The following is a 24,087-nucleotide window of genomic DNA, read 5'->3' as shown; positions in this document are numbered from 1 at the left end:
CAATCCACAGAACCAACAGGCAGCCTACTGAATGGGAGAAGATACTTGCAAATGACATATCCGATAAAAGGTTAGTATCCAAAATATATAAAGAACTCATTCAACTCAACACCAAAAAACAAATAATTCAATTAAAAATGGGCAGAAGACACAAGCAGACATTTCTCCAAAGGAGACGGCCACCAGACACATGAAAAGATGCTCAACATCACCCATCATCAGGGAAATGCAAATGAAAAGTACACGAGATACACCTCACACCTGTCGGAATGGCTAGAATCAAAAACCCAAGAAAAAATGAGTGTTGAGAGAATGTGGAGACAAAGGAACCCACGTGCTCTGTTGCTGGGAATGCGAACTGGTCCAGCCACTGTGGGAAATAGTATGGAGTTTCCTCAAAAAATTAAAAATTGAACTACCCCACAATCCAAGAAGTACACTACTGGGTATTTACCCTAAAAATACAAAAACGCTAATTCAAAGGAACACAGGTACCTCTGTCCATTGCAGCGTTATCTACGAAAGTCAACTTGTGGAAGCAGCCCAAGTGTCCCTCAATAGATGAAGAGATAAAAAGTAGTGTGTGTGTGTGTGTGTGTGTGTGTGTGGGCACACACATACATAGACACACACACACAATGGAATATCACTCAGCCATAGAAAAGAATGAAATCTTTCCATTTGCAACAACACGGATAGAGCTAGAGAGTGTAATGCTACCTGAAGTAATCAGTCAGATACTGTATGATTCTCATATGGGGAATTTAGGAAACAATGAGTGAAGGGAAAAAAAGAGAGAGAGAAACCAAGAAACAGACTCAACTATAGAGAACAAACTGCTGCTTACCAAAGGGGAGGTAAGTTGGTTGGGGGGGCAGAGGTTAAGGAGTGCACTTACCATGATGAAATAAATAATAAATAAATAAAATGATAAAGACTTTCATCATCTCTTAGGCCATAGAGTAAAGGGAAATAAGCTCCCACATTACGAAGATGTACAGGGCATATCCTTTGTACTCAATGGAATAAAACTAAATCCAGAAGTGAAGGCAAATGAAAACATCACTTTGACCCCTGGTGCTAGAAACCAGGGTATGAATAGCCACAAAGGGTGACACTAAATGAACAAGAATCTTTCGTGCAAATATGAAACTGACTCTCGGAGAAATGAAAAGTCAAGCGAGATGAATAACCACAAAAGAACCAGGACAACACAGTAGGAGTCACACGCAGGAAATTCCTAAGCATGTACCTCCAAACCTTCAAAGCACAGAAAATTGTTTAAATCCTTGCAAAAATTAAAGAATGAAAGAACTCCCCTGTTCTCTTCTGAATATGAAATAGAAACCCCAGATTTGCAGCAAACCTGCAGAAAGCTGTGCATTCTCACAAGTAATTAAGGACATGCAAATGGAAAGCATAGCTAGATACCATTTCAAAATGAGAACATTGGCAACAATAAGAAAAATCAGGTAACACAAGAGCTAGCCACTCACAGCCTCCTGATGAGAGTTTAAACCAGTAAAACCAATTTGATGAACTGTTTTGTAATAGATGGTAAAGTTGGACATGTACACAGCCAATCATCGTAGGTTGATACAAATCACAGGGGCCGTTGGCAGTATCTGGACACATTTTTGATTGTCACACTTGGGGACATTACTACTGGCATCTTCTGAGGAGAGGCCCTATGTTCCACAGGATGGCCCCACAATGAAGAATTAAGAGACCTGACCCGAAATGTCAGCAGTCCCAAAGCTAAGAAACTGTGGCTTAGAGAAACCCGCATATATGTGCCTGAAAGAAGAAGAAGTAGGACAAGAAGGAGAAGAAGAAGAGGAGGAGGAGGAAAGAGAAACATGTCCATGGTCTTCAGGGACACGTTTCCAAAACCGGCAAATGATTGGAAAAGAAAATAAATTACTGCGTTTAGGAAACAAAGAAATTCGTGAAGTCTGGTTATGGTGGAGTAACAGTCTAGGAAAAGGAACCCAAGTTTATGTAGAAATAGATCTTATATCTCTACAGTTGAGTTTACAAAGCAATTTGCTGAATGGTGTAAGGTAAGTCACATTTGTATAATGTTAAGTAATAACATTATGTAGTTCATACATTTTATAGAGGTATACGTTTATAATTCAAAAAATCAAGATAGGGTAAAAAGAGAGACACAAAATTGGTCATGTTTATTTCATTTGATAAGGAGATAAAATAGTGTGTCCACGTGGGGATGTTACAAATTTCTGTGAAATTGGTGGAAAACAATGATCTGAAGTAAATAAGTCACAAAGTTGCTTTTTTCACATTGGAGGGTGATGCATTTTCTGTCTCTGTATTCTTCTTTTAAAACTATTCTCATTATCAAAAGTTTATGGAAAAATTAAAAATCCAGCATATCTATGTTGGTAACACATCAAAAGATATGCCCATACAAGAAAAGCATAGACAGTTATCTGACTTGTAGATAGAGAGGCATAAATAAAACATTAGCAAATACAGTCCATTAAAAGAGACTCAGTAATCAATATCAGGAACCTTAATTATTAGTATATATCACATCAATAAAAAAAAAGAGAAAAATCAGTTGGCCATTTTAGAAGGTGCCAAAAGACAATGACAGTCAACTCCAAATCTGTTTTTTTGTTTTTGTTTTAAACATTTTATTTCTTTATTTGAAAGAGAGCATGAGCCCTGGGAGAAGGAGTGCAGAGGGAGAGGGAGAGACAGACTTTCTGTCAAGCAGTGAGCTGGACACGGGGCTCGATCCCAGGACCCCGAGATCATGACCTGAGCTGAAGGCAGATGCTTAACCCACTGAGCCACCCAGGAGCTCCTTTGTTTTTCTCTTTTGAAATGAATTACTGGGATATACACCTTGTTGGTATTAATCTGTGGAACATGAGGCCTTTTTGTTTGTTTGTTTGTTTAAGATTTTGCTTATTCCAGAGAGAGAGAGAAAGCAGGGTAGGGGCAGAGGGAGAGGGACAATCAGACTCTGCACGGAGCCCAGAGCCCAACATAGGACTTGATCTCATGACCCCAAGTTCACAAACTGTGCCAAGACCGAGAGCTAGCTGCTCCATCAGCTGAGCCACCCAAGCACCCCCCCAAAATCTGCTCTTTATAGTAGTGAAAGGAATCTTTCACATGAACATACACACACACAAAATTATCTTAAGTGGACATCACATTTCATTGTGGAGTAGATTCAGACATTTTTAAGCGTTGTGTTACAGGAAGGAAATAGAAAACAATAAACATTATCAAGATTAGACAAAATCACCATTATTTATACCTCAGATGACTGTCCACCTGGAAAATCTAATCAATCAATGGTGAAGTTTTTTTTAATAGTATATTTCAGTAAAGGTTTGAATTGCAAAACAAAGTGTGCAAAAATCCGATGACATGTACGCCAGCCATAACCACTTAGACAAAGGGAGACGCTACCGTTCTTGAACAGTGCTGCTCAAGTAGGAAATGCCGGTGCCCCGGGATGGACCTAACAAAGACAACTGCAAGCAAAACGCGATCATTGAGAGCAGGGATTTCTGGCTCCCAGCGCCTCACTGTTTTTTACCTGTTTTATGGACTGGAATTACTGAGATTCAGAGTTTTCATGGTGGAAAAAATTCTAAAGCCTAAAGCCATCGCTCTCAGGCATTCAGCCTGCCTGTAGAAGTGACGTATCCGTATGTCTGGCTTCTCCGGTCCAAGCCAACCTGCGACCTGTTCCCACCTGGTCTTCTGTGCTCCAGTAAGAGCACGTGCCGTGAACCTGCTCAGACGCACCCAATGAGCAGAAGAATCAAAGAACGCCTCACAGCCTTCCTTTGGCATGGATTCTCCTCCACCTAGAAGACCTTTCCGTTCCAAACATTCATTACTCTGAGAGTCCTTTGAAGCTTTCCCTGAGGTCTGCTTCTGTCCTTCGTGGTCGCGGGGGGGTGACCTTCCCATCTTCCCACCTGCAGGGGCTCCGTGCACACCTCTGCTGTGGGACCCTCATGACCCAGGTGCTGTTTCTGTTCCTGGCTGTCTTCATTCAGAGAGCCAGTACCCGAGGACTGGAGATCATGACCTACTTTGCTTGATGCCCTAGACCTTGGCCCCATCGGTAGCACACAGGAGTCGCGGGATAAAATGGATAAATCAGTAAGCACTGGCGTCTGTGGGAGCCCATGTGCGCGTGTGTGTCTAGATTTCTAGTTTTGCTACAGTGATTATGCATATGAATTTCATTTCACTTATTCTATTTGAGACTTTCACTTGTAAATCATCAGATGCATTTATTTTACCAAACTTGAAAAACTATTTGAAGTTTGAGAAATTATTGGCCATCATCCCTGCCAATCTTTCCTCTTCCTCTTTTTTTTTTTTGTCCCTTTTCTTTTTTTCTGGAACTCGTCTCGATGCCTGCTGTCCCTTCTCTGTTTCCTCTCATGCTTCTCTTCTATATTTTCCATCTCAGTCTCTCGGTGGTTCATTCTGGACCATTTCTCTACAGCTTTCTTATAGTTTACTAACCCGTTTTTGAGCCGTGATGAATGTGATGTTTAACGCATGCCTTGCATTGTCATTTCAATGATCTTTTTTCCATTTCTGGGAGTTCTTTGTTCTTTTTCACATCTGCTTTTTCTTAAATATTATTCCTTGTTCTCATCTCATATCATATTTCCAGTTCTTTTCGTTGTTTTAATCAGGCTCATTATACCGTACAGAACCAGGCGTTGCATTATCTGAAGGATTCAAGATTCTACTTGTGCCATTTATTATGTCTGCCCAAAGGGGATTATTTCTCTGTGTCTTTGTCCTTTGGGGTGTGATTTGGTGTCCTGCAGTGGCCAGGCGGGGACAATCTTGAGTAGCCTGAATGGAGGGTTAGCCCTCTGCAGACATTTGTCCTCCCTCTGCTTTGGTGAAATGTTCCAGGAGTCTGACCAGCCTCCTGGTCCATTTTTATGGGACCATTTTTATGTTAATTCTTTAGTTAAATATCCTAAGGACCCCTGGAGTCTAAATGTAACCCTCTAAAACCAAAGGAAGGTTGACTATGATCATGATTTCTCTGAGGGGGGACATCTGTCCACCCAGAATCCTCCCAGATAAGTTTCCTTGTGGCCTGTCTGTAGGCTCACACGGTGTGGTGTTTCTCCTGCTGAGCTAAGAGCCCTGTGATCGTCTGGCTTTATGCAGTTCCTAGGGCCAGCAAGCGTTCTTCCCCCAGGCAGACCTTCGCCCTTTGGTTAATAGAACACATCAGAGTTCCCACTAACCGGGAGACTTAGATCACAGTCCCCCGCTCTGGGTGGTCTGGGGACTGTTCCTTACACAGTGGGATTCAGCAATCCCTTTGAAAGGCGTGGTCCATGGGGTCCCACGAGTTTACAAAGCAAGGTCGTCATCTTCACAATTGATACATTTCCTGATTAAAGAAACAAAGAGATTCTGTTTCTCTTCACTATAAATCCAGAGTCATTAGTGGTCTTAGGCTATTTTGAGGTACATCAGCTGCCTGTCTTTGTAAATGAGATCCGGTTGGAGTGTGTGCACACGCACGTGTGTGTGCATGTGTGCCTAAATAAGCATCTCTACATCCACTCGGCACAAGGTTGTTGCTAAGTCTGGTTACAGCTAGATATTGTGACAAGTCCTAAACACTCCTGTATTTACTTGGGGAATATTACTGGAGAGCTAATCTAGAGCCATAGCTTTTAGATAGATTAGCTTAATCTAACCCGCTTATCTGGAATAATACACCCAGGATGCCAGCATCAGTGGAAGATACTGGGTGATAATTATACATCGTGGCACCATGCTATTGTTGATGACCTGTTCGGTCATGCGTAGTATAGCATGTGCGCAATGTGTGTGCCATGTGTGTGTATATGTGTGTGAGAGAGTGGGGGACGGATAGCCAGGTACAAAATGGTTTGCCCTAGGCATATCCGCAATATCTCACCTGTTTGAGTATTTCCTGGTACACAGAACATCAGGCAATGATGACTGATTTTAATTCTCAGTTGTCTCTTACACCAAATGCATAGCTTCTTAGAACAGCCCACACGTTGTACCTATAAACCCTCACCATGACTTTACTGTCAGCTGATAGCCTCTGCAAAATAAATTAATAATAAAAAGAGATCTTAGGGGCGTCTGGGTGGCTCAGTGGGTTAAAGCCTCTGCCTTCAGCTCAGGTCATGATCCCAGGGTCCTGGGATCCAGCCCCGCATCAGGCTCTCTGCTCAGCAGGGAACCTGCTTCCCTTCCTCTCTCTCTACCTGCCTCTCTGCCTACTCGTGATCTCTGTCAAATAAAGAAATAAAATATTAAAAAAAAAAAAAGAGAGAGAGAGAGAGATCTTAAACCCTGTGAGCAGCAGGGGACAGCTACAAGTGACCGGAGAGTTGAGGTGACAAGATTCTGATAGCGCACTGAGTTTGTCTTCACTGGGAATCCTTTAAGAGTAAAATAAGCCCAGGGGTTGGGTCTGGATGGCCCAGTACACTGCTTCGACTTGATGTTCGGAAGAAATTTTCCTCGTCATATGTTTGGCTAAAGTTGGGCCACCTGCCCGTCACATTTCTGGGATGGGGATAGTGGGCTGGAAGCACTTAGCATCCCGGGAAAAGAAGCTCTGGCTGGACAAGCCTGCTGATGGTTCTCAGTGAATGGTTCCAGTGGGCTCTGCGGCAGGAAGCCCATTTCCAGTAAGAAGCAGCCAGGAAGGGGAGGTCACTGGGAGTCAGCACAGGGGTCAGACCCAGGAATGGACTGGAACCTCGCCCTCCACATGAATCCCCGCACCCTGTCCCTCCCTGTTCAGAAAGAGTCCAGGGGAGAAGCGTCCTGCCAGGTGTGATAGAATGACCTTGAAAAGATGAGCTACGAACATGCAGGAAAAAGGCCAGGAGACAGACATCCGTGACCATTTGCTCTTTTGTCTTCTTAAAGAATGTTCTCCCAACATCGGTTCATGGAGAGGAATGTCCTTTCCTTCTGGTATCAGTAGGAAAAGCTCACTGCGGCAAAGGAAGTTCAAATTAATTCGGATTTGACATTGTCACGTTTTACTACTTTGGTTTCTACAAGCACATTCCCCTCCTGGTTGCAAAGAAAATTAATTTTGTTTAATTAACTATGAATATTTTGAAAGATCTAGAAGTCGCTTTAATTATGCAAACTGATGACCCTCTATTTTATGACTTAATTGGCCTGAATCCACCATGTTTTGAGATTCTGCTTGGCCCAGTTCTGTGCCTCCCCAGAACCCCAGAGAGCCCAACGGGTCTGCCTTTTGTGGAAGGCACTTTATTGATTAGAGATTGGGTTTTTAATTCTAATTTATAGTTTCAAACAGTAACTCTGTTACTTGATTATCATTTCTCTGTCTTGCCGTCATTATCATTACAGATGCATTTCCTCTACGTATCTGTATTACTTCTGAGTTCACCTCCCTTAGACAGGGATTTGCGTGATGTTTGAAGAATCCCCCAGATCGCAAAGCCTCTTAGACAATATGCTGATGAGAGTGAGTGCACTTACAGAATTGTTAACATGTTTTTCTATGAGTCATTGAAATGCATGTCTAGGGTTCCTGATGAAGCCAGTGGGTTGAAACAGGCACCGGCATTTTAGTATTAAAAAAAAAAAAAAAAAAAGACCTTTTAAAATACCAGTTTGCTTTCTCAGAATTAATAATTAGATATTCAGTGTTATAATATATATTAGTATTCCATGTAATATATAATCGAGTGAGTTCTCATACTACTATAATTTTGTCTTAACATATCTGTCTCCTCTAAAAAAAATACTGTGTCTCATTCGTCTTTGAACCCTCAGTGATCACAAGTCTTGCCACATGTAGAAACTCAGTATTTCTGAGTGAAACCTCCCTATCTTATATTAGTAGTTGATTGAAAAAAAAAAAAAAGAAACAAAAAACAAACAAAAATGTGACATGCCTTCTATCATGAACATACAGTTTGTTCAAATCTGTCTTTACACAGCTTCTGCGAGTCACTCAGTGTGGACCTAGTGTGACATGGTCAGGTCTCTTGGAACCATTTTCAGAGTCTTTATTTTTGTTTAAAAGCTTCCCTATTCAAGAGTAAGGAGAGGGTGGGTACCCTGCTTTACTGAGGCCTGGGGCCCGTGTGGGGAAGCACGGTTGGCATTAAATTAAGCATTTTGAGATACAGTGAAGGAATTGATCGACAAAGCACACTTGCTTTATTTGCTATGAGGATAAGAATGTTCATCCAACGAAAGAAATGAATATTCCGGCCCCAAAGAGGAAAAATACGGAAACATGTTTGCGAGTCCTGGTGGTTCAAACATGAACACGGTATTCTTGGCCCCCGCACCTGGCTACAGTGTTTCCTTCAGTATCTGCTTTACCAACAAGAATGTTATTTACTAGGCTCCTATCGTAACAGGAGGCAGTTGCTGAAATGGGAAAGAACGAACATAGGAAACCCTACAGCAACTTTCCAGATCTAGAACCTGATACAGATGCAGTACAGGTGTTTAAATGTAAGATTGGGCACCTTCTATGTGCCCTACATTATCTGACATTTTAGAAGGGATCTTGTAAAAAGAAAAATTAATAAAATGGTTCTTGTTTTTTTCTTTGGCCAAGATGTGTGATTGATTCCATTCAGTAGATATTTTCAGTTTCAGCAGGAAGAGATTTTCTATGTGAAAAGGGAAATCCAAGGCAATGGAAAAGGGCATTTGGAGTGGCCAGTGTTAGGATTCCAGCAGCATGAACTCTGAGCCCAGGTTTCCAACAGAAAGCCCAGCCCAGGATCCAGTGTAGTCCTGACTGCCTTTCTTTCTCTGGGCTAGGCCTGCTCTGGGTCTCTGTTCCCTCCCCTGTGACCCCACTGAGCTCCTGCCTGCACCAGTGCTCCCAGTGCAAACACCACGCCCAGGAGAGGACAGGCAAGGGGCCAGCCCTCACCCCCTCTGAAATAAAACTTACCCCAGTTTCCCGAGATCATCATAAGCCTGAGCCAGAAAGGAAGAGGAAATGGGGTGCGAGCATTGCTCTTTTTATGATGAGGACTGTGTTTTGTTTCTAAAGATTTTATTTATTGGTCAGAGAGAGAGAGAGCAAGCACGCACAAGCAGGCAGAGAGGCAGGCAGAGGCAGAGAGAGAAGCAGGCTCCCTGCCGAGCAAGGAGCCCGGTGCGGGGCTCCATTCCAGGCTCTGGGATCATGACCCGAGCCGAAGGCTGCGGCATAACCAGCGGAGCCACCCAGGTGTCCCACGACTGTAGTTTTTAACTTGATCATTTGTTGGTATTATTTAGTTCTGAGTTTGGGATTCCCTAACAAATCAGAAGGAAATACCTAATGGTTTTAATCTTTCTAATTTAAGGAGCTTTTATTTTCACCCAAGTTGAGATTCAGGCTTAACTCTTTGCAGTTTCATGCTGTAAATGCAAATACCAGAGTCCCTAGAAGCTGCAGCTTGGGTGAATGAAGCTACCAGAGGGGTTTCCGTAAAGTCCACACACCCTCCCCCCCAAAAAAAAATCCACTTAAGTTCATTAAATTATTTATTTTTTTGACAATGAAGAAGCCTCTGAGCTTCACTGTATTTACCCTTATAATTTTATTTCATGAACATTTCTAGTAAGTGTGATTGGCCTAGGAAAGTGAGGAAGATATTTCTGTACAGATTAATGTTGTGACGATGGTAGCAATGTTGGTGAAAGGGTGACCTGATCCTGCCAGGTCGGAATACCCCTTCACTGTCTCTGGGTCGGAGCGCTAACTCTCAGGATTGACAAGCGTATTGAGCCCAGAAGAGTGATGCCTGCCGGTCTTGAAGGTTTCAGAACCCGCCTGGGGAAAACTAGTCTTTTATCGGTTTAGTACTTTCCTAGATAAGCAGTTACTTTCTAATACCCTTGGGTAACTTACTTGCATTTCTCATATGAACTTCTCATGGTTAGAATCGAATTTGGAGCAAAAACACATCATTGAGATTTTAATCCGTTTTCAGATTTTTTTGACTTTTGGTTAATTTTTTAAAATGTCAAGCTGTCATGACTTTTAGGCAGCTTGCTTGGGTCTTTTCTGCAAATATTCTTTTATGGGGAAGCGTTTTGACCTAAAAACACAATACGGTATGATCAGGGAGTGCTTGTAGGATTAACCTATTGTTTGCACGGCATACATCATTTCATGAGAAGTGTTTCCTTGTTACTATAAGTAGCTTGACTTCAGCGTGGAGGTGTGGATCGTGGGGTAGTTCAAAGTTCAGAACCAAACCAAGAGGCAGCAGAGCTCGCTCTGAGGGGTAATGACTTCCGTCGCTTCTCTTTCAGATTACTGCGGCTCTGTTTTTAAAAATTCTGCATTGTACTATCACCTATGGATGATATTTTTGTATGCTATATAATTTTTTTAGAGAGAGAGAGGGTGCGTGCACACAGGCGGGTGCGGTGGGCGAGCAGGGAGGGCCAGAGAGGATCTCCAGCAGGTCTGCTCCCAGCACAGAGCCTGATGCAGGGCTTGAGCTCACGACCCTGAGGTCACGACCTGAGCTGAAATCAGAAGTTCCAGGTTAACTCGGGAGCCCTGTGTTTTGAGTTTTCTTAAGGATTTATCTATGTATTTTAGAGAGAGGGAGAGCATGTGAGCAAGCACAAGTTGGGGGAGGGGCAGAGGGAGCGAGAGCGTCGCAGGCAGACTCCCCGCTGAGTGTGCAGCCCGCCGGGAGGGCCTGACCCCATCCGAGATCATGACCCAGTCAAAATCAAGAGTTGGCTGCTTGACTGACTGAACCTCGCAGGCAGCCCTATATGTCCGATAGTTTTATTGAACACGGGTAGTGTATTCAGAACGACAGCGGCAAGTCCGTGGCCCGACTTATTAGAGGTTATTAAGAAATGGGAGCAAGAAGGGGTGCGGTAGAGACGGTGTTGGCGTAGAGCCCGCACGTCCGCACGTCCGCATGTCCCATCTCTCTCTTCTTGATTTCATCCGGATCCACTATGGGCAAAGAAGTATTCTTGTATGTGCTAGCATAATCATTTTATTCAGGTTTTAAATGAGAACTGATATTTAGCAAAAGGAGAAATGAGGTATTTACTCTAATTTATGAACATACCCTGAAATAACCAGGTCTTAGGCTCCATTTCTGACACATCTCGTCGGATACCTGGTCTTGGGCTAGATTACTTGATGAGGGACAATCTGCATTACTTGCGGTTGCAGGGAGATTTTCCTTAATTTATTTTTAAAATCTTTTAAAAATCATATAATACATTTTTATTTTACTCATCTCAAGTTCTCTATAAAAATCACCATTTCTTGAAATGGAGGTGCTGATGTGTCTTGTTCACATGATGGACACATTTTTGCATCATTTTGGGTGCTGTCAGGATGCTGGGCCTTGAACTTTTGTTCCCGGGGTGTGTGTCTTTGCAGAGGGTGTGGACAGGCCAAGTTTTTGCCAAAGGTTCAGTTTACCATCTGACTAATTATCTTCTCAGGAAAGGCCGTGAAACTAATTAAGTGAACTATTCATATTTATTTATTTATTATTTTTTTAAAAAAGATTTTATTTATTTATTTGACAGAGAGAGATCACAAGTAGGCAGAGAGAGAGAGAGGAGGAAGCAGGCTCCCCGCTGAGCAGAGAGCCCAATGCGGGACTCGATCCCAGGACCCCGAGATCATGACCTGAGCCGAAGGCAGCGGCTTAACCCACCGAGCCACCCAGGCGCCCTCATATTTATTTTTTGAAGCTGTTTTATTAATTCCTCAATCCTGTCTCCTTCCATATTGTCCTGCTTCTTTCCTATGACTTCTGCAAAGACATAGGGCAGGTTTATACCTCTGATAAGTCACCGCATGTTTGTCCCTCATACCAACATTTCCTCACTGAATTCCTCACTGTAGTATTTATGGGTTATGGTTTACTTTGCCAAAAAATGACTGATTTTTATGACATCGACCTCTGATTTACTTCCGCCAGTCTTTGAACGAGTAGAGCTTGTGCTCACTACTTCCAAACCAACCAGCCACGCCTTGACACCTTCCAGGTCTGTTGAGAACCGCCCAGCGCTCCATGGAACTGACTGGGTGCATACGGAAACTTTGAGATGCATGTGGAAGCTTTTTGGGTGTTTATAAAACCTGCCGCACGCTCAGTAATGGCTTAGATTCTGTGGGAATCCATGAGAGCCTGGAAGACATGCTCTCTTTCCAAGAACAATCACATGGGTTACATTGAATGTCTATATGTCGAATAAGAACAGTAAATATTTATAATGTGTGAAAGGATAAAGTGGAGGAACAGAGTGTATTGTTTAGGATTCTCGAGAGAAAACCAATAGGAGGGATAGAGATATACGGACCCAGATATAAATGTACGTGTGCGTATACAGAATTGGCTCCCACGGGTATGGTGGCTGAGAAGTCCTTGGATCTCCACTCCACAAGCTGGACAGGAGACCTGCTTCTGGCCTGGTCCCTGGGTCTGGCTGGTCAGGAAAAGAATCCTGGTGAGAAAGTGACAAAGAGCAGGGTAGGTCCATACTGAATCACATGGTGGCCAAGTGCAGCGGGAGAGGGCAGGACCGTGTGTGCAAATACAGCAAACTAAGAATGTTCTGATGGGGAAGAGACTTGCCCATGTTGGGAAGAGTGTCGGAAAACAGGGAAGAGAATTTATGATGTAGGCGAAATGTTTATGAGTCGAGCACGGACATGAGGGCGGTACGTCTGGGGAAGATTGATCTGATAGAGGCGTGTGCACACACACGCTCATTTTCTTCACTCCAGAATGACACCTACTTGTCACGGCTGGCCTTGCTTTTTCCTGGGGATCGTGGCCAGGCGATTTGCATCGAGTCGATAAAAACACTGTTGTGGAGGAAATGCACTGCTTGGGGGAATTCGTGCACAGGACATCCCAGAGAAAGTGGGCTGTAGGGAACAATGGAACTTATCCAGAATGTTCCGCAGGGCTTGGGTATGTGTGGGTTATGCTCCCAGTGGAGAAAGCAAGGGGAGTGATGGCCCGGAGGTGGACGAGAGTGAGGTCTGTCTGGGGGACCAAGGGAAGTTCTGTGCAGCATGAGCTCGGAGGACTCAGAGAGGCTAGAGGAACAGAACACTTGGCCCCTGGTGTGCGGGGCTGTGATGAACCACACCGGGCAGTTAGGATCAAAGGGTTTAGGACCTGGGAAGTGAGTTCACCAGATCCACCTTCCGAAAAGAGAATGTCACAGGGACTAGTTTGGAGGTGGGCAGGAACGGGTTTCCAGAGACCCGGCTCCCGCAGTGCTCTGGGGGAGACTGAACAGGCCCTGGTTCTCCGCTGAGATGCTGAGTCCGCTGAGGCTGCGGGGAACCTGCAGGAAGGTCCCCTCTTGGGTTCACGGTGGGTGAAGAACGGAGCCGGCTCGGGGCTGCTCCACGCGGTGTAGGAGGAGAAGCAAGTGCAGCCGCTGGAATGTTCTCTCCGTCAGATGGAAAGAGTGAAGTCATGCGCGTCATAGAAATCCGTCATTTGACACGGACGTTGAAGTCCCTTTTAGGACGACCAAGTGAGCCCTGCCGAGACACTTGGGGTGAGTTCCTGAGCCCACGGGCGGTCCCAGAGAAGTGCAGGAGGCCCGCTCCCCAGATGTTCGCGGTGGTAGATGGTTCTGGGTCTACATCGCAATTTCTGTGGTGTTTACCTACTACAAGGGTTCCAGTGCAGGTGCCTACCCAGGATTTAAACCTCAGGGAGTGATGAAGTCCTTCACAACAGCGTTAGGGACATGACCTTGCACAACGCTCACCCGTGGAGAGAGAGAGAAAATAGCACAGCGTCATAATTCAAAGTTACCCAAGGGACCCTTCCCCAGGGAGGATTTCGGTACCTGTTCAGCCTTGCCCGGGGATATGTATGTATTTATCTCTATCTGTGTACCGTCTCTCCCTGTGCACAGAGCTGGGGCCGGGCTGGGGGTGACTCGGGATGAAGTACTGTGAGCTCTTCCTTCACCCCTGCAAATATAGCCCCTCTGACCGTGGCTTCTTAGACAGGTGCGTGACGGCCAGACCGAGCCACACATTCTGAGCAAAAACTTCTCTCCCTCCCCATTGCACTCATTGAAATACAGATTGTTCTCTGGGCATACCTCTGTGAAAAGAAAGGGAAGGGGCCCCTTCCTCTGGGAGGAGAGGGGTCCCCATGCTGGACACAGGGCTCGGGGCCTGGTTGCAGACTGGGGTTCAGGCCCCCAGACACTGGCTCTCGGTCTTTGTGCTAAGATGCACCCACTGCGTTCTTGGACCTCCTCTCCCAGCTCTTGGAAACCAGTTAGCTGACCGTGAGCACTCCCTAGCTGAAGGATGGTAAGAGTTTAGAATTTGTTTCACCAGATGTTTTGAAGAAATATTCTGACTAATGAAAAAAATATGGACAAACTATTCTGGGAATGTCACAAGACCCAAAGTCTTTCTGAATGCATAATTTATTAAATGGATTCTGTTTTTTTCCTGAAGACCACTGGCAGGGTTTTCCTCTTTCCAAACAAAATAGTTTGCAGCTAATATATTAATATTTTCATTGGTGGAGATTTATGTATCCAAACCTGTGGATAATAAAAACCTTATTCATATCCCGTTGGGGGGGGGGTTTAAAATGCGTTAATACTGGGTTTAAAAAGGGGAAGGGTTTAAAAATAATGAAGAAAAGAATTTCCTTTTTAGGGGCAAGGTGGGGGCGGCTGGGCAAGAAGGAGACCAGTTAACCACGTTCCTCAGTAAACTAGTAAACAGCGCTCTCTGTGTTGATGCCAACTGTTTGCTTTTGCCTTATCTGGTTTCTGTTTACATATTAAACATCCCCAAGTAGAAGGCAGCTTTGCCCACAATAGAGAAGACATTGTTCTTCTGTATTTATAAGGGGCAGGCAGAACCCTGCGAGATGCGTCATGTTTTTAGTCTGTGAGCGTCTGACTTGGTGAATGGGCTACGCACGAGGCTTTAATTAGTAATGTCTTTTCTTTGTGTTCGAGCCTTGGTTCCCGGTGTGTCCTGGGCACACAGTTGGTTTGAGTCTGGTGAATGGTGTGCCCAGCGAGCACAGGCAGGGAAGCTGATTTTTGTTTGTTCTTTAATTGTGTGTCGGGATGTAATGGACATATAACATTGGGCTAAGCCGAAGGTGTATGACATGTTGGTTTGTTGTCTCCTGGTGCATAATTATTATTTCTTTTTTTATGGTGAGAACAACAAGCATCCAGTCTCTTAGCAACTGTGATGTTTTGAAGACATGTTGACCGGATTCACCGTGCTGTGCTGTCCCTTTCATCTCCAGAATGGATTCATTTGCAAGTTGTCTGTCTGTTATTTTAATGTTCCTGGGGCCACTGGGAGACAGGCACCGCTGGCACCCGGAGGGGACACAGGCCCTTGAAATTCCACAGTGGAGCATTTTTTTGCAAACAGTCATTGTTTGTATTTGATAGTCAGATCATTTCACCACAACCTCGAATAACCAGCCCTCATGTCAGGGGGATGCCGTCGACCGTTTTCTATAGAAATCTAAAGGCAAAGCTCCATAGGACAGAGCTCTTGCACTCCTCGGCATTTGTCCTAGGAAAACAAAGACGTCCGTTGCCCCACAGACCTGCGTGCGAATGCTTGTGGCAACTTTATTCATACTAGTCCCAAAGGGGAAACAACCTAGATGTTCCTCCAGTGCCCACATGGTGGGACAAACTGTGGTATCTTCTGCCTGGGGAACGCTGCTCAGCAATAAAATGAAACAAGTTGCTGAGACCCACAACACACTGAAATTCATAGTCGTGTAGACATTTTTTTCCTGGTGATACATAATAGTCATTGATTCTTGGAAAACTGGAGAACATGGAACAGAAAGAAGAAGGGGAAGAAGAAGAAACGTTCCTCCAGTCAGCCACCTATCTCTCGGTCTTTCCACTTGGGTTTCTGGAAACTTTTTGAAATCACCCGTGGAGAGAGAGAGAAAATAGCACAGCTTCATAATTCAGAGTTACCCAAGGGACAGTAAACCCACACGTCAGTCATTAGAGTTACAGCACGTGCGATGGTGCTGGGGTCTGGATGCTGAGCTCTGTGAAGACGAAGCCTGGGGTTGGTTGGCTTTCTATCCCAAGCCCATGGATCTGCCCCTGTTTTTAAATACCAGTTTAGTGGAAACATTATTAAGTGATGCATTTCACATCAGTTAGGACTTTGGAGTGACTCATCAATTTAGGAACCTAGAAATCTGTTACTTTTCCTAGAATTTGCCTCAAGAGGGATTGACGATGCTCAATATTTGGTGAGAAGAAATGAACAGGGACATTATGAACTGGTTGAGACAAGGTCGACTGAGGAGTAATATTTAGCAAATCTCCTCTTGGTGACCAATTCAGCCAACACTTACCATCGAGAATCTTTACTCTTTAAAAATATAACTTTATATAGCTGATAGCAGTGTTATCAAAGCTTCTACAAAATTGGACTCTCTAATTTCCAGTGTTTTTGTCCTGAGTTAATGAAACCCAAGAGCTTTTCGTCAAGACTCACCTTCTTGGAGGAAGAAGAGCACAATCTCCAGTGCGTCTTCAGAATAATGTGGGGACTTGGATCTGCTCCTGGAATATTTCTACTGTTTCCAGAAATCAGGATGGACATAACTTTCCTGACATAGAACTTTATTTTCTACCTTTGGATATAACTGACCTCCTAAATCATCTTGTCCTTACCTGTTTCACAGACAATGGATTTATAAATAATCCAGATTTAAGCTCATGATGAACACAAGGATATACTTGTCTTCCTCCTGGGATATCTCCTGCCACATCTTCCCTCCACCATGGACCAGAGGGACCAGCATGCAGTTAGACTCAGTCAAGATTTGTATTGAAACAAACCTCTGACTTTGGCTCGTTTAATTTACTTCAGTGCAGATTATTTGCTTCTTTTTTTTTTTTTTTTAAATCTTTTTTTTTTTTTTAAAGATTTTATTTATTTATTTGACAGAGAGAAATCACAAGTAGGCAGAGAGGCAGGCAGAGAGAAAGAGTAGGAAGCAGGCTCCCTGCTGAGCAGAGAGCCCGATGCGGGACTCGATCCCAGGACCCTGAGATCATAACCTGAGCCGAAGGCAGCGGCTTAACCACTGAGCCACCCAGGTGCCCCAGATTATTTGCTTCTTGATAGGACTGTAAACAGCGTTACCTGTGGTCCGATTGAGAGCGAATGTGTTGTTATGACTACGGAGATTTAATATGTACTAATGACGTTTCATGAGGTCAAGTTAAATACGGCTTAGGCCCAGGCACGTGTGTGTCTGCACGGCGTGCCCGGAGTAGAAGCAGAAAGAGTTGAATCACACACTTGGGCATTTCTTGCTGCGAAGACACATCTTACTACAGTGACGTAGCTTAGAGCATGAATATTGCCATGCAGCAGCAATAAAGGTCGTCTAACACAACCTAACTCTGATCCTGGAATTTCTTGTTCAGCAAACCCAGTGAGATGGGTACAGAGCCTCGACTGACCTCCTAACGGCAGGGATCTTACAACCTCAGAGGCAGTGCATGGCTGTCTAGGAAGTTTGTTTATTAGAAAATACTTTCTGACGTTGCACTGAAACATGCTTCCTTCTAGGTTCTCATTGCAAATTTGGATTTATGTAAAAACCCTATTATGTAGCAAATTTTAATTAAAATCTAATATTTATAATGATGGGCTGATGACAATGGCAGTATCTATAAATTTACCATTACTGTAGCCTAAATTTACATATTGCCTTTGGTCAGATTACTGTTTGTAGCAATTGAATCCTTGGGATTTTACTCACTCATGCTAAGCCTGTCTTAGTAGTGTGGTGTGAATTTGGGGTTAAGATGTATATTTGGGTCTCTCTGACCTAGACCATCACAATTCCTTACCTTACCTCACGACCCAATGCAATGGCTTTCCCTTTGATTTTCACCACCCCTGAATTGCATTGTAACATCAAAGATGCTTCAGCCTGGCTGGTCCCTGGAGGCCTCCCCACAGGAGCAGAGACCCCTACACAGAGGCAGCATGAACCCAGCAGCACTTCCCAGGTGCTCCCCTGAGCTGGGAGCTACTCCATGTCTGGCCCACAGTACACGCTTAGGGCTGGTCTTCCCTGCAGGAAACTTGTAACTGAGCTCGGGGAGCCCTGGGGGCTCCAGACCAGGTGTGTGTTGGTCACCACTTACAGCTGGGAGGCATTCCAGAAACTTCAGCTCCCTTAGACCTTACGTGGGTGCACTGAGAGGTCCTTTCTTCAAGGTCAATGTGACGATGAATGGAAGCAGTGCTTCTAAAAGATACAGTCAAGAATGATTAGTACCCACTGCGTTTCCCTTCAAGTAGAATTAGTGGAACAGGATTAATCCATCTATAGTTTTTAACATTATGTAACCCACATGTTCCTCTTCTGCTCCCTGGTAGAAGTTTCGTCTGGGACATTCCCTCCATTTGCCAAGCCGTCAAAAAAAAAAAAAAATAGCAAAGATTCTTGGTTTAACAAATGATAATATCGGATGCTTCTGACACAGGACTTTGTGATATGTGTGTGTTGCCAAACATTACTGTTCCAAGTTATGTACGAGTTAGAAAGAGGATTAAAAAAAAAAAAAAGATGATCTGAGTAGTCAGTGTATTCTTTTGAGTCATAAAAGAGGCTCTGTGAAACACATTGAGTTCTGAGATTTCAGTACTGGGAATTGTGGGACCATTAATTGTTAGGTGATAAGTAGGAAACAGTCGGATGAAACACTTGCACAAATTCGTCTCTGGTGGTTCTCAGCCACTGTGTTGAGATGATGGGAGGAGTTCGGTGGGGTACGGCTTCCCCAGGAGCGTCGGTCACCCATAACCCACCACCGTCGGGAGCTCTTTCCAAGTGTTGGAAACATCTGGAAATACCATGATAATATTGCACATGTGGTCATTAACCTTGCATTCTGCTTAGTTTAGAAAACTAAAAAAAGCACCAAGAAGTGAGAACCACAATCTATTCCTTTCATCTATTTTATCTGTAGAAGAACAGAAAAACATATTTTATAGTATAAAATTGTCTGTACTGCCAATAACATTTGTTACAATTTCTCAAAATGTTCCTTATTTGAATTACTTATTTGATTAAGAGCTTCATTAATGATAGAGCACGCTGACTAAAACTGCCCATATGTACGAGATACAGTGTTTCCAGGAAACCTACTCTCCATGCTCCCTGCAGTGGGGGTGTAGAAACCATACCCCACACTGTATCTTATTTCATTCTCATAAAACCATTGTGAACTAGAAGTGGAGAATGTTTTTAGTCAATTTTTTAATCTACTTAAACTCCATTTTACAGATAAGAAAGTAAAGGCTTAAAATGTCATCAATAAGGGTCAAATCAGACCTAACTCCAAGTCTCCAGATTCCTGGTTGTAATATTTTCTGGGCATATTTTTCAAGTATTTCCCTGTCCTTGTGTGTGGTTTCATTAATAAATAATGTCAAAAGGAAAGTGAGTTCTTTCAATCTCCAAAAAACAAACTTTCAATTTTTTTTTTCCTGATACTATCCTTTCCATTTTAGGATGAAATTTTGCAGATAGCGAAGAACCCTACTTCTAGTGATCATTTTAAACATTATTGAATAGTGGGAGAAAGTTTAAATTTACATGGAAGACATTGAGTTCTATTTGGCGGAGTGGGGGGCACTTTCAGGCCAAGAAGTTTTCTGGCCACAGAGGAAAATGCAGCCAATTTTCAAACATCGTTCCTCCATCAGGCATACTAGTATCTGAAAGTCTCGATTGTGCGTGGGTGTCCCCTGGACCATTGCATACTTAACAATTCCGCCTGCAACCACTAGGGTTAATGCCACATGGTTTCCTCCCTCCGGAATGTAACGGAAGCCACAATGCCGGTTCTCGTGGCTGCGTGCCACAGGTCTCAGCTGCTGGAAATTCTCTGCCATAAGGACACAAGACATGGGGGATGGGGATGCTGAACTGTTTGAAATGGCCAATCAGTTAAGGGCTTCTTAATTGAGGACTTTTTATTATTGTGAAAGAAACTGGTATTTTGCCCATGTGACTCTGGGGTGTTCACAGGAGCCCCTTGTCCTTTGCAAGGGGTTTGGTGATGTCTCTTGCTGGGATACAGACCAGGCAACGGGCTGCAAGTAAGTGGGGAAGGAAAGATGGCGTCAGGGAGGCGGGAAGACTCCTGTGGGAAGCAGGAGAGCTGAGAGAGGTTGTGATTTCCTACCTTTAAGACATTTGAGTCACTAAGATTTGGTAAATTTTAGGCAGAATGACCACCATGACCCAGGTTCGATTGATATTGCTGACCTTGACCGTTTCCTTTGGTTCCACTGCCCATCCCCCAACTCGTAATCCAACTTCTGACCCCTAGAAGCACATTAGCCTCAGAGTGCCTGCTTTGAGATACTGGTCACCTCCAGACCGTATTTGTCACCTTCCCCGGTAGCTCTGAGAGGCCGTGTCCCTCCTGCAGTGCAAGGTACACCCTCCACTGTACCCCTCGCCCCTCCTCGTGACTTTCTGCTCCTCGGAAACGCCACAGCTCCCTTCCTGTCAGCCTTTATCCCGGCTCCGTGTGCTTCCAACTCAGCATGTGACTGTCCCAGGGACTGGCTGTGTCACTTGTAGGCTTGGGAGCAGGGGCTGAGGGAGGAGACACCTTCTCACAGCCCCACCTGCTCCACACCAACCCATCCGTGTCCTCCCCACAACACCACGCATTTCCATTTTTCTGTTGTCTCTCTTCTGTCCCCATCGGACAGTCCTAAAAAACTGTTAGCCTTTTGTTTTGATGACTCTGGCTTATTGTGATGTTCCTCCTCCCTTCCTGAACATTCAGTTCTTTCTTCAGCCCTAGAACCTGAGCGTCTGTCTTGGGGTGAGCTCACCCGGTCACATGGGTTTCGTCATCTGCACGTTGATGACTTCCAGATCTTGTTTTCTAGGGTTTTCTGAATTTCAGGTCCTTCCAGCCAATTATTTTTTGGAATTCTACTCAAACTCCTCGAGTAGTTCAAAGTCAACATGGCTAATACAAAGAGAAGATTTCTCTCTCAAGCACACACCCCTCCTCCTGGAAAGGCTGTGGTGGCATGAGCCCACTCTGCCGTCTGATCCCTGAGATGTCACTTCAAAAAGCATCATCGATTCTCTTCCTTCTTCGTCTCCATCCGGTCTGTCCCTTCATCCTGCCACGTCTGCCTCCATGGCACCCCCAGCCCTCTTCTTTCCTTAACCACTGCTGGCCTCACTGGCTCCCCCAGCCCTGAGTACCCTGCCTGTTCCAGGGAATCTTTCACTGGCTTCTCAGAATACTCTTTTTCACACACCAGTCTGATCCTGCCCTTTCTTTTTTTCAAGACCCTTGGGATTACCTGTTGTTTCTAAGACATAACGGAAGCTCTTTTGCAAGAGAAACGAAACTCTGACTACATCTCCAGCCTCATCAAGTTTGGCTTCCCTCACTGTAGTCTCCAGTTTTGCTGAAATACCTGTGTCCCTGTGTACATCATGCATGGTCAAGGTCGTGCGTCCTTGTGTATGCTGCTGAGTCTTCTGGGGCACCCTTACGTCCTGGATTTGCTTGGAGAATTTCTTATTCAGGTGTCTGCTCTTGGAAGGGAAGCCTTGTCCTGTCTCACAGGTTTTTCTCATCACCCACTCTGGGTTTGGTTCCCTCCCTGAGTATCTCTGCCCTCCCCTCTCGTCCATCTCTGCTCTCCAACTTCCCCGATCTACATTTGTGCGATGAGCCTGTGTCTTTATAACCTCAGCTGCTAGTACTCTATGTTTGGGAAGTGATTCCCATGTGATTTTTGCACAAGAGGAATAAATCAACAGATTAATCAACCATCGCATAATTAAGGGATATGGACAAGAAGAAATAATAAATTAATCTAAACTACAAATCTTTAATAAAAGTATTAATTACAAAGCATAGGACAGGACCCAGCAGATTCCTACGTGAACTACCTAAAATTTCTGTGACCTTCTCCTTTAGGAAGGAAGGGTACAGCTCAGGTGAGAACCAAGTGAAACAGGGTCATTAGGTTCTGGTACAACAAGAACTCTTTTTTTCTTCCTTCCTGAAACATCATATGCTATTATGTATCAAAGCCTTGTAAACACAGGGTACGCAGTGTCCAGGTGATGCTATTATTCCAGAGACCATAGATGGCGGAAGTGACTCCACTGCCAGAGCTTGACCGCAGGCCAAGCCATGAAGCTGTCTGCTTTCTGTCCTCACAGGTATTTGAACCAGACCCGACCAGAAGATGTCTCAACAGCAGAGCTTTCTCTGAACAGGGAGAAATTCACTCTTTTGAAACAAGCCCTGAATGTCATTGGCTTCAGTCACTTGGTGAGTCACACTGTAAATATTCCACTGAGAAAACCAACCTTCTACTAACGTACAGAAGTTATTCATTCAACGGCATTGACCGAGTCCCTATCATATTTCGGATATGGGTGGGAATACTCGTGATTTGGCCAAGAATAAGCCTCACAGTGTCTGCCTCCTAGAGTTTTCGTTCCCATGGGAGACATGGTGCCCGGGGGTGTGGGTCCCACGAGGACAAACAGTGACCAGAGAGGGGACATCTCTGTTCAAGGGGGCGATCCAGGAGACCTTTCCCCAAATGAACCGTGTGAGCAAACAGGTGAAAAACCGTGCAGTGACCGACTCCAGAGAAAACTGGCGAATCTAAGGGAACGGTTGGCAGCCAAGAATCACTTTGAAAAGCAAACTGATGACTTATTACAGTATCTTTCTGTGCAACATAACATGTGCTTTTTACTCTTAAAGAATTACCAAATACCAACAGGCATCGTGAGGTAGAAAAATGCAATTTAAAATGTTTAAACCACTCCTCTGCAGTAGAAGTTTCTATAATCATGGGAATGTTCTGGACCTAGGTAGGTCCATGATAGACCAGGCACTTACAATGTGGCAAGTGTGAATACGGGCGTGGACTTTTAAGTTTAGGGTATTTTAGTTTTAATTAATTTAAATTTAGGTAGCCTCGTGAGCTCAGTGGTTAATGAATCAGCATAGGTTTAGTGGGCCAGAGATCTGAAATGAGCTGAGTGCGGAGACCCCTCACCACCCCTCAGATTTCTCTTCCCCTCACACAGCGGCTTTTCCCGGTACCTTTGGAATGCCAGTAGCTTAGCAACCCAGATGTAGCCATAGATTTACAGATCTTCCTTTTCTTACAGTCAGTTGATGGATTTGGGTCTTTGTTTTTATTTTTTATTTTTCCCTAGCCCACATAGATACCACGCACGGGGCTGCAAGGTGTGGAAAGGCTGGGGAGATCGGGGCTCAGCCTACATGAAACCATGAAACAGCTCTGGGCACTTCCCCTCAGCCCATTCGGAGATGGGAGTTCTAGGGCCGTGCAGTCACATGCTATCTTATTCTCTCTCTCTCTCTCTCTCTCTGATGATCCGATCTCCACATTTCTGTCTTTAAGTGAGTCCCGGCCAATCGCACTTTTCTGTCCTTGCGTTTGCAACTGTTGTACTTTTTTGTTATTTTTTCCCCCTTCTTCTGTGCCTAAAATTTCTGCTTCCTTCTAGGAAACTGGGATATAGAGACGGGTAAGGAATCATTCTACCAAAGTACCCGTTGCCTGGAAACAGGGCTTTAAAAATCCATGATTGATTCTCAAAGGCAGGGCCACCAAAATACGCTTTCCCCCTAAGGTAGCTAATAAGAGAATCGAACAACCCTTCTGGTAAAAGAAATAAGTGCATTTTAACAAAAGACATGAAGGTAATCCTTTCACTGTGATGCTTGCGGTTGATGGCTGTGGGGACATTTCAGTGCACTTAGGAGGGATGGCTCATGTCCAGGAAGACTAGAAGCAAGGTGTTTCTGGGCTGGGGAGGCCCTCGAAGAAGACTTGCTCATCAAGGAGCTTCTACCTGTGTCCAGTGGGACGGCGGCGACCGTCACTCTCTCTCCACGGACACAGGGCGGCAGCCCTCATCTCACAGGGCACAGTATTCAGCTGTG

At 44.4% G+C, this 24,087-nt stretch overlaps 1 protein-coding gene across 3 annotated transcripts in view; it reads left to right on the top strand.

Moving 5' to 3' along the window:
- The window catches only part of MYO16 (myosin XVI), a 481,948-nt gene that overhangs the window by 244,811 nt on the left and 213,050 nt on the right, over window positions 1-24,087 (top strand). For all 3 annotated transcript variants that reach the window (XM_045081327.1, XM_045081326.1, XM_045081325.1), the window contains exon 17: window positions 22,317-22,428. In XM_045081327.1, the coding sequence (XP_044937262.1) occupies window positions 22,317-22,428 (112 nt within the window). The remainder of the gene's footprint in view (window positions 1-22,316; window positions 22,429-24,087) is intronic.

The sequence above is a fragment of the Mustela putorius genome, unplaced genomic scaffold (assembly GCF_011764305.1).
Source record: "Mustela putorius furo isolate JIRA1106 unplaced genomic scaffold, ASM1176430v1.1 tig00000551_pilon_pilon_pilon, whole genome shotgun sequence".
In the NCBI taxonomy this organism is placed as follows: domain Eukaryota; kingdom Metazoa; phylum Chordata; class Mammalia; order Carnivora; family Mustelidae; genus Mustela; species Mustela putorius.
Note: the sequence above shows the minus strand (reverse complement) of the source record. Positions and strands in the feature narration are given on the sequence as shown.